Source organism: Citrus sinensis, chromosome 8, assembly GCF_022201045.2.
Source record: "Citrus sinensis cultivar Valencia sweet orange chromosome 8, DVS_A1.0, whole genome shotgun sequence".
Lineage (NCBI taxonomy): Eukaryota > Viridiplantae > Streptophyta > Magnoliopsida > Sapindales > Rutaceae > Citrus > Citrus sinensis.
Window position 1 is genome coordinate 5,844,849 of NC_068563.1, and position 11,847 is coordinate 5,856,695.

The window sequence follows — 11,847 nt, forward strand, 5'->3', positions numbered from 1 at the left end:
TGTAACCTTTTCGTGAGTGCTTTGCCATCTTCATGAAACATGGAAGGGATAATGAAATGCTGTACGTTTAGAAGAACTGCCTTTTGGGCCAAATAAACTTCTTCTTGTAACGATGATAGGTGGTATTGTTGGATGATGATTAAGAGATCCACTGCCCTTTTATATTCAACTAATTGCATTTTGATATTATTATTGTGACAAAAAAAATTATTTTTCTTCCAAGTTTATTTTCACATTTAATAATTTGAAATATTCTATTCGTATGATTTTTTTTTAATTACACATTTGAGTAAATCAATTTAAAATTTTATTTTCTATATAATTTTAATGATATAGGCATATATTTCCAATGCTTTTATTATGTTGGAAAAAACATTGGTAAATATTAAATACTGAAAAGACAACTTAGTTCTTGTTGAAATAAAGTGATTTTGAATAATTGATGACTCATTCAATTATGAGGCATTTTCATATGAAACCCCACGTGTTTGAATAGAATCTTTGCAAGGTCTTAGAATTCCGAGAGTGACATATATATTATTGGATTAATTTCAGAATGTATAGTGTGATTGGAACTCTAATCGTTTAGTTGGTTTGTTCAGGACATTGTTAAGTTAGAAATTGATAATGATATTGATATCAATATTAATTTGATGATTATGGGGCACCGGTGATCTCATGTTATGATTGAGGTATTGATTGCTTTTTATGAATTAATGTAAGTGAATTCATATGTGATATTTATTGTACGTGTATATGTAAATATGTACGAAAAGAATAGTTTTGCTCGTATGGATTGGCGTTTTATATTCTTGAAGTTATTTTACTGTTATAGTTTATGATAATGATGTTATGTATGAATTTTTTTTTTTCATTTACACATTCAAGTAAATCAATTTACAATTTTTTTTCTAAATAATTTTAATGATAGAGGCATATATTCTCAATGCTTTTATTATGCGGATAAAAATATTGGTAAATATTCTCTTAGTACCTTAAATTTGAGTCAGTTACCTAGCTAGTTCTTGTATTTTTAAAAATTATTCAAAATGTCCATGTCATTATTTTTATTTTTCTGTAGTTGTTTGGTTTAACTTTCTAAAGATGAAGTATATTTTTATATGGTAAAATTTAAAACTCTAATAAAATCAGACACACAACTATTGAAAAATAGAAAATAATGATCAACGAAAAAAATATATGACATTGACCTTTTGGATAATTTTTGTAAATATAGACACTAATTTTTTTTCATCGCAAAATAATTGGGGATAACAAAATATTCTGTATATAATTAAAATGAGTTCAAAAATCAATTTTTTGAAAATTGATTAATATTTTTAATTTTAATTTTAAATGAGTTCAAAAATTCAGATTCATATTTACTTACCTTTAATTTTATTTAATTTTATTTTATTTTTAAAAAAATAATGTAATTATAAATAATAATATATTTTATTCATAACATATTAGTGGCATTTACCATGTATTTAAAAATCTTGAAACTTAAAAGTTAGTTTTGTAAATTTAAATGATAATAAATTAAGTATAAAGTAAAATTAGGGCAACCGGCGTTGATTTCTTTTCAAATTGTTGGCTCAAGATGCTAGTACGATTTTTTTTTTTTTTTGTAATTGAATTCTTTATTTTATATTAACTAATCTTTTATTGTTTAATTAATTGAACTTTTATTAAATTTTTATGATCAAAATCAAATCCATGTTCATCAATACATTCCAAATGACATTCAAAATATGTGGACATGGATGACGTAAAAAGTTAACAATGTTATTCATATATTCAGTTAAATATGGTCATAATAAAAATAATAAAGTATTAAATATCAATCATATTTAACTCATATGTCATTATCAATGCATATGAGTCTTATGATTTGTTTTAGTGCAAAAGCATAAGGTACAATATTTATTAGATATTTTAGACAAAATATACAATTTAATTGTTATCAATACATTTTGTTTTTAGTTTTATTTCTAAAAAAATACCTTTCTTCTATTGTCAAGTTTTAGAATTCATGATGAATTTAAAGCAAATTTAGATTTTTTTTTTTTGGATTTAGAACATACATATATCTATATATTTTTTTTGGGATATGGATATGAGTAGTAGATTCATGACAGATTTAGAACATATACGAATCTTAATTTTTATTATAGATTTAGATTTGGAATAGAATAGATCCAACACATATCTGATCTATTGTCATCCCTAATTAAAATAATAAAAAATAAGTGTTATATATTAATTTCAATAAAGAGAAATTTGCAATCAATTTCTCTCTCTCTCTATATATATATATATAGATAGATAAATAGAACCTTTTGAGAGGGCTTTCCACATGAAACATGGGATTGAAAGTGAAATGGGCGCACTGACGTTTGAGCTAGGTAATGTTGTAAATGATAGGTGGTTGTTGGATGATGATCAAGACATGCACTGCCCCTTCATATTTAAATAATTATATTTTGGTTGTAAAAACTGTGTCACGTAAAGTAAATTATTTTCTTCATTTTTTTTTTTTTTTGAGATTCAGTATTTCCATTCGAAAAAGAGAAATTAAAAAATTGATTTGAGATTTACCCATCTCCTTCATTCTTTTTTCAAAAGATTGTCCGAATTAGGAAGATTTTTTCCTTGTAATTTAATGTAAAATCAGCTTTTATTTTATTTTATTGTAGATTTTTTTTTTGAAAAAAAAACCTCAAGTTTGGATAAAGGCTGAACCCGATCGAGACTGGACAATAGCCGGGCTTAGCCTGACCCTTCAAAATACGGACCAAACTTTTTTTAGTCTATGGTCCTTTATTTCAGGCATTAGATTGAATTAGTAGAATTTGACAAACCTAAACCAGACCCGATTGCCATCCTTACAAGTGGTCAGCCAAACAAGGTTTGTTGATGAGTGAAAATTACTCAATTAAGGTCTCGTTTGGGATTGAAGTGCTATATCTTTTGAGATATAACTGCTATAAAAAAAAAATTATAACTATCAAATAAAAGTTAATAATATGTAGTAAATAATAATTTTAATAAAATTATTAAAGTTATAATAAATTTTTCATTATATAAGTAAAAAATCATATCAACATAACTTATAAAGTACAACAACTAGTGTTTACTAAATATTTTAATACAGTAATTTTTAAATTATAATTGCCTAACCTCAATATCAAACGCACCCTAAAGTAAATGAGGCCAATATCGGGAGTTTGTAAATTTACTTGGCTACTTGCACATTGATTATAAAAAATATTGTATTATTCTTTATGGTGTGTTTACTTCTTAGAATAAGGAATGTGAATGGAGAAATGAGAATCAAAACTATGTTTACTTGATAAAATTGAATTTGGGAACGAGAATAAATTATGTGGGTCCTACATAATTTGAGAATAAAGAATGAGAATCTCATTCTCATGGGAGGTTGGGAATGAAAATATGGAAATGTGAATGAAACATAAATTTATTTTTCTATCATTCTAATTTTTTCATATTTCCTAAATTACCTTTGTTCAAATCACAAATAATTTTATTATTTTAAATGTCATTAATAATAATAATAATTATTATTATTAAATTTTATTAACTTTATTATTTTAGTTATTATTAATTTTTTTATTAATATTATCATTATTAACAATAAAAATAATGATAAAAATAATAATTAATAAAAATAATTAATTTATCATTATTAACAATATTATCAATATTATTATTGTTGTTATTATTATTTTTATTAATAATAATAACAATAATTAATAATAACTAAAATAATAAAGTTAATAAAATTTAATAATAATAATAATGTAATTTTCATTATATACATACATGTATAAATATTATTATAAAAATGATATTAATTAAAATAATAATAATAAATGTTAATAATGATAATATTAATAGTAATTCATAATAAATAAAATAATAAAGTTAATAAAATATAATAATAATAATAATAATAAATGTTAATAATGATAATATTAATAATAATAATAATAATAAATAATAACTAAAATAATAAAGTTAATAAAATTTAATAATAATAATAACAACAACAACAATAATGATAATATTGTTAATAATGATAAATTAATTATTTTTATTAATTATTAATACTATAGGTATTTTGGTAAATTGATTCTCATTCTCATTCATCATTCTCATTTATTTTGCCAAGTAAACACATCAATGGCATTCCAGCACATTCCCATTCCCATTTATTTTTATCAAGTAAACATTGAAATCTCATTTTCGTTCCTCATTCTCATTCTAGCCCATTCACATTCTCAACTCATTCTCATTCTACCTCATTCACATTCCCATAAACTAAACACACCATTAAATAAAGGAAAAAACTATTTCCCCCCGATTCGCGCCCCAACTCAAGCCTTGAATTGAAACTCACTGTTTTGATTAAAATGAAAACGCACCGTTTCACAACAAAGCCAAAAACTCACTGTTTTGATTAAATTGATTCTCATTCTCATTCATCATTCTCATTTATTTTGCTAAGTAAACACATCAATGGCATTCCAGCATATTTCCATTCCCATTTATTTTTATCAAGTAAACATTGAAATCTCATTTTCGTTCCTCATTCTCATTCTAGCCCATTCACATTCTCAACTCATTCTCATTCTACCTCATTCACATTCCCATAAACTAAACACACCATTAAATAAAGGAAAAAACTATTTCCCCCCGATTCGGGCCCCAACTCAAGCCTTGAATTGAAACTCACTGTTTTGATTAAAATGAAAACACACCGTTTCACAACAAAGCCAAAAACGATTCGTTTTACTTGTCAAATATTTCCCCTTCCCTTCCTCCTTTTCCCTTCACTTCAATGTTTCTCTTCCCTGTCTCTTTTTCATGTGAGCTTGCTCACATCAAGCTGAAATCATCATCTTCTTCAAAGATGCCAAGATCCTTGCTTCTCTGCAAAAAAACTCTCCTCCCTCCCTCTCATTCACAAGTCTCTTTCTTCATCTTCTTCGCAAACCCTTCTCTACTCTCACGTTGACCTCCTCCTCAACCATTTTCTTTCCTATTACGACGCATTAGAAAACGCGACCACCCAAGAAAACCTACCCGAGCTTTCTCTTCCGGTCTTGGCACAATAGTCTTGAAATCACTCTTTCATGGCGTGGAGTAATTTGTCCAAGAATTTAATTTCACAGATTGAGCAAATTGAAGGTGGGTTGAGGCTAATGGTGCGGGCGTTGATTGGTAGAATCAAGAAGGTGTAAAGTGAGGACCTTGGGAAAGAATATGGCGATGACGTTTTGGGCACCGAAAGAGACCAAATCAGAGGCGCCCCATGATATGTTATTGACAATTCGGTTGCAGCTTGCTCCTATGAACACTTTGCTTACTTCTACTTCATTAGCAGTGCCATTCGATGACATGACGTTTAAAGTTGCAGAAAGAGTGTTTTAGTGACAACTCTGTGCTTTTCGTTTGCTTGTATCAGAAGGCGGCTCCAACTGCTGAAACTTTGTTTTCTGTGTAGTTTAGCTTTAGTAAGAGGAACGAAGACAGAGTGATGAGGGACTCAAACAGCGTCGTTTTGATGCTGATGAAAAAAAAAAAAATACACGAAACGACGTCGATTGCATTAGTTTTAGAATTTAACCCGGATTTGGGATTCCCCTTAGGTGCAACAGTGGCACCGTGCCACAGTTGCACCTAGTCGTTGGATGCAGTTGGATGTCAGTGAATCCCACCAATCCAACTGCATCCAACGGCTAGGTACAACTGTGGCACGGTGCCACTGTTGCACCGTAGCCTGATCCCCGGATTTGACTCAGGTAAATAGCATAACTCTTAAAGAAACGGTGTGTGGTTCCTCTCGGGTACCTTTCAAAGACGTCAAGATAATCAAATCAAATTCACAGGATGCCAATGCAATCCAACTGTGCAAACCACGTCAACTTCCACTTCTAACGGTTGTTGAACTCTCTGAACACACTCTCTCTCATATCTCTACTTTCACTTCCTCATCTGGCATTCACTTCACTTTCTCTCAATCACAAGCATCAATTTTCCCGCGTATTTAAAACCCTCAAATCACTTCGCAAATGCTTTCTCAATTCAACTTCCTCTCTCAATCTTCCAAACCTCTCCTGTTTTCTCCTGTTTCCTTGCACAACCAAACGCTAACTCTCCATCAAAACGACGCCCAGGCGCTGCCGTTTTCTCCCGCCATAAATTACCACTCAGTTTCTCTCAAAACAACAACTGTATCTGCAATGACTTCAAATTCGAATCTCTCCAATCACGCCGTCACTAGTAACGGCATTAGCGAGCCCGACCTCGATCGCTTTGCCGACGTCGGCAACAAACTCGCCGACGCCGCCGGAGAAGTTATCCGCAAATATTTTCGAAAGAAATTCGAAATTATCGATAAAGAGGATTTGAGTTAGTCCCATTCACATCTTTTTATTCTATTTTTAAATCTTTTTTAGCTATTTTAAATTTTTAATTGGTATGAGATATTGCTTTGGTGAATTATAATTATATTTGGTGAAGAAATTTGGTACGTGAAGAATAATATTTTTTTTAAATTATTATTCTTGATTTATAAATGTACTGTTTGATCGCTGAGAAAATGTAGGATGAATAATTATTGAGTTCCTTTGTTTCTAATGTTTTATTTTATGTTGTTTACTCATAAATGTATTTGAAAAACATTCATAAAATTTTGAGAAATTTCTAATAATTTCAGTCCAAGTTTCTGAAATGGTTAAATTTTAAAAAATTTGGTAAGTTTTGAGCAATGCAAAACCTGCTATTTAAAAAAATATATATGTATTGTGAAAGTGTAATAAAGGGCAGTAAAGGAGAGGCATGGAATTCTTAAAAGATCATCCTTTGAATTGTTGTTATACAATTTGATTGCAGTATCTCACATGGTTGTGCAATTAGGTGGATAGGGGATGTTTAAGAGCTAGAGATGTTAGTGGTGTGTTTGGTTGCAGAGAAATGTTTTGGTGAAAAAAAGAAAAGAAAGTGATTAGTTCAAAGTTTTTCATTTTCATTTTCCTTATTATAATAGAATCGGAAATTGGGCGCGTTGTTTGGTTGTGAGGAATGTAACTTTATGTTCCTTAGTTCACCTGTAGATGTTTTTTGCCTAATTGGACTGCTTTTGTATTTGCTTCAGGTCCTGTGACAATTGCAGATCGAACAGCAGAAGAAGCTATGGTTTTGATTATTCAGGAGAATTTACCTTCTCATGCTATGTAAGTTATGCATAGACTTTCCTATTTGGTTGCTAAGAAAAATTAAGGAAAATGAAAACACATCTATAGAATTTGCATTGCTCAAAACTTGAGATAATATGATCTCGAGTGCTTTCTTTGTGGTTATTTTTCCAAACCAAGCCAAATGGTTTAATTATGCTTAGTTGAGTGTAGGTTATTGGTTGCTTATGTCCCAAATAGTGAAATATCTTACGTACTTATTTTCTTTTTTCATTTTTCTTTTTGCTTTTTGTCTACAGTCACATGTATCTCATTATAAAAGTATAATGCTAAGTTAAAAAGTATTCATGTGAAGTGTTAAAAGTTTCATCCTTGATTTTTGATTTGCTGTTGCTGATACTGTCTAAGAGTTCTTATTGTAGTTTTGGTGAGGAGAATGGGTGGAGGTGTAAGGAGAAGTTTGCAGATTATGTTTGGGTTTTAGATCCAATAGATGGGACCAAGAGCTTTATCACTGGTATGTTTCTTTCTGTCTCAACAGTTGAAGCTTTGAATATTTTACTGAAGTGATCCTGTACCTTTGCTTGTTTCAGGAAAACCTCTGTTTGGTACTCTCATTGCTTTGCTACATAAAGGCAAACCAGTAAGAGCACCTACCATTTGGTTGCATGCACAAAGGATGAACAACTGTTTCTTGATTGCATAATATTTTGGTTTGATAGGGGGTAAAAAAGAAAAAAAATATTCTCTTTCTTGCATCTGGAACAAAATCTATTCTGTATTTGGTTTTCTTTTAAGTAGAAAAAAAAAAAAAGCAAAAAGAAGGGAAAAAAAAAAGTCGAGGTGGTAAGGTGGCTGGTGATTAATGCTAAATTTTCCATCTCATCAGGCTTATGTTAATAGTTGTTTTCAGTTTTTAATTGTACGGATATCAAGTATTTTGTAAGGACTGGAAAATTATTGAACGGCGAATTGCTTGATAGACTGGAACCAGCGGTGGTCTTTGTTAAGAATATGTTCCAACATGTTTTTGCATCCTTGTTTTTGATAGGGAATCTCTCTGGATTTGTATCTGCATTTCATGCAACAAATAAATTAGATCATAATTTTTTGCACTTATTATGCTGAGGGTGAAATTTTACCGTCAGTGATTGCATGCTTGTTTTTGCTTCGGAGTTTATATTTTGACAAGCATGTTTTTGCAGATTCTTGGCATAATTGATCAGCCTGTTCTAAGAGAAAGATGGATTGGAATCAGTGGAAAGTGCACTACACTAAACGGAGAAGAAGTGTCCACTCGCACTTGTGCCAAACTGTCACAAGCTTATTTGTATGGTTATTCTATCTTTTGGATATCTAAATTCCATAGCAAGAATAGTTGTGCGTAGCATCTCAACATTTGCAACCGGATAATTTAACTACATCTTTACCAGCACCGTGCTGGACTTGATTTGTATAATCTATTTTATTTCATTTTCTTACTTTTGTTTCTATCTGTTTAGATACACTACAAGCCCACACCTGTTCAAAGGAGATGCTGAAGAGGCATTTGCTCGTGTAAGAAATAAGGTATGTGCTAGTTCTTAAAGTTGATTAAAGCGAAGTGTTTGCCTTCTGCATGAATGCATTTGTTGATAGGAAAATACTAAGAGATTATGCTCATCTTGAGTACATTGGTTGATAGGATGAATTAACAATCTAATTCAACCTCAGTGGCTTATGGGATATCTGATGTCATGGAAATAAAATAAGTCCACGATATTCGACTATGGGAATGTTTTGGCTCGGTTTTCAATATTTAGAATGTCAAGCGCCACACATTATAACACACTACATTTTTGTTTTAGCTTGTGTGGAATTCTTTTTTTATTACTTATCTCTTCCACTTTTTCCCCCTTATTCTTCTACGGGTGTACTTTGCAGCTTTAGGTATAACCATTTGCAAGGGATGGAGCCAGACATTTACTCTACAGGGGACAATTTTTAAAAATAATAATAAATACAAAAGTTATATCTTTCATTCATAATATATATATATATATTCTGCATTCATAATATATATATTCTATCAACATCATTTACAACTGCCCATGGCACATCTTCATGAGTTGATAGCATTGTTCAATAGTTTCGTTAACAACACTATCCAAAATGTCTTTTGAAATATACTGGGATTATGGCTATCCGGCTTTTTATTTCTAGTTATTGAGTTGTTCAAATAATTTTAAAGGGGAAAGGGGCAGAACAATGAAATCAAGGGGGCAGATTAATAAAAATCAGGGGCAAGACTTGAGCATAAAATAGAAAGCTGAGTAATTTGTTTAAATTAAGTGGGTGCAGCTGACCTGACACCCGAGTAGCACCATGCTGCCTCTGTCTCTGGCTGCTTGGGTCAGTATCTTGTTATGTCATCCAGTCACATCTGTCAATACCCAGTCCCTCAAATACTCCTGCTGAGTTTGGAGATTAAATATCATGTATACTGATTCCCAAATCTCATATTTTCGTTTCAATTCTTCATTATGTATAGGTGAAGGTGCCCCTTTATGGTTGTGACTGCTATGCGTATGCCCTTCTGGCTTCAGGATATGTGGATCTTGTCATTGAGTCTGGTCTTCAGGTAAACTGCAACCATTCAAGTCTATATGTTGGATACTATGTTTGGATGTATATTTGGACTTAAGCATGAAAAGCCCAATAGTTGGTTTTCATGGAAGATAAGGAGAGTACCTAGCAATGTGTACAGAGGATATACTTGCACACATGCGTAGGTAGCACTTCTTTTTGGAATCAGGAGACGTTATTCCAGCTAATTCCATTTGTCACTAATACCAAACTATCTCTATAAATATCAAATAACTTAACACCACATGCATTACTTTTCCCGTTCATGCACACTAAGCTGCTGTGAGGACTTTGTATTGCGACCATGTGAAAATCCTGTTGCTTTTCTTAGCTTACGCAAAATGCAGTGTATTTAAACATAATTGCTTTCGTCTAATCAATAAGTTGTTTTTTGTTTTTTCCTTTTTGGCAGCCATACGATGTTCTTGCACTAATACCAGTAATAGAAGGTGCTGGTGGTGTAATAACTGATTGGAGAGGTGATCAACTTTATTGGGAGGCTTCTTCAGATGCCCGTGCAACAAGTGTGCTTGCCTTTTTATGAACAAAATTGTCTTTGTTTGAATTTTCTCTTTTCTTATTTCACATCTTCGCCAATTTTAGTCAGTTTTATAAATAAAGTTGTGATTATTGGTGCTGCAAGTTTATAATTTGACTTTCAGTAAAAGCATCTATTTGTCTTCATCCATCATATTCTGTTCTGTTTTCCAGGCTTCAATGTAATTGCTGCTGGAGATAAACAAATTCATCAACAAGCTTTGGATGTATTACAATGGCAGTGATGTTTTGCATTCCTCTGAAACAGCAACTCACCTAAAGAAGGTACAATTATTTCAGTCCATTTCCTTGGGAAGAGCTAGATGTACCTGAGAAGTATTGATTAGTAAGCAATTGTAGTAGCACTCTTATTTATCTGAAACAAAATTTTTATTTATGAAATGTGTAGTACCATTTCTGATTTAAAATCAACAATACATGATCTATTTTTCAAGATCCACTTTTCTTCGGTTACAATTGTATAGGTTCAATATCATGTTTACCATAGCTTCTATGTTCAATTTTTTCGACTGTCTCATTGTTATTTACCGGTGAAGCCAAACTTAAGAATAAGAAAAATGATATTTATCCGTAATAGTTACGGCATGGCCACAAAAGCAGCTATAAAATCATATGGTATTAATATGTTTTTTCATTAATGGTAACACCAACTTTCGTCATCATCTTTTACCAACTTCCATCATCATCTTTTACCAACTTCCATCATCATCTTTCTAAGTGGTATGGTTTGCTATTTAGTGATATTTATCCATAATATTAACGGGGGCGGTCATAGACATAGGTGGTTTTAAGTATAGGCGAACAAGGCGGTCGCTTAAGGCTCCAAATTTTAAAAAGATCTTATTTTTTAAGTATTAGTAATAACTCTCTGATTAATAAAAAAATAAAAAAAAATTATGTGTGGTAGAAAAGCCTATGAGAAATTATCCACCGTCCATTCATTTTTTCAATGTTTTAAAAAAATACACAATTTTTTTTTTGCTGGAATCCACCTGAAAATGCATTTCTTTTCACTTTTTCACTTCCGTTTGGAGACCATTATAACTTTGCTAACATCATAAGGGTAAAATCGTCATTTTACAACGACACAGTGGTGGATAGGTGTAAAATAATACAACTTCGAGTGGAGGTCAGCAAAAAAAAAATTTAAGAATTGTGTATTTCTGAAAAAATACAAAAAAAACAAGTGGTCGATGGATAAATTATCTTTTACATTTAAGGGTAAAAAAGTCATTTAAGTAATATTCCGTTAATTTCCTTAACGGATTCCAAACGAAAGTGGAAAAGTAAAAAGAAATGTAACTTCAGGTGGATTATAGAAAAAAAAAAGAATTGTGTATTTTTGAAAAAGTTGGAAAAAACGGGTGGACGGTAGATAATTTCCCAAAGCCTATTAGACATCTCTCTAATTTATAATTATCCTATAATTAATAATTATTAT

The 11,847-nt window shown here is 30.9% G+C and overlaps 1 protein-coding gene across 2 annotated transcripts; it reads left to right on the forward strand.

Moving 5' to 3' along the window:
• Window positions 1-5,871: 5,871 nt before the first annotated feature.
• LOC102617016 (bifunctional phosphatase IMPL2, chloroplastic) lies at window positions 5,872-10,841 on the forward strand. Of its 2 annotated transcripts, none has more exons than XM_025102432.2 (9): window positions 5,872-6,438; window positions 7,184-7,262; window positions 7,646-7,740; window positions 7,817-7,866; window positions 8,429-8,553; window positions 8,726-8,792; window positions 9,754-9,843; window positions 10,261-10,327; window positions 10,560-10,841. In XM_025102432.2, the coding sequence occupies exons 1-9, from the start codon at window positions 6,099-6,101 to the stop codon at window positions 10,628-10,630; spliced, it is 984 nt and encodes a 327-aa protein (XP_024958200.2). In that variant the 5' UTR covers window positions 5,872-6,098; the 3' UTR covers window positions 10,631-10,841. The 2 variants fall into 2 exon arrangements, with proteins under 2 accessions (XP_024958200.2, XP_006487260.2); XM_006487197.4 differs by having other exon boundaries at window positions 5,875-6,438; window positions 10,261-10,372.
• Window positions 10,842-11,847: the final 1,006 nt, after the last annotated feature.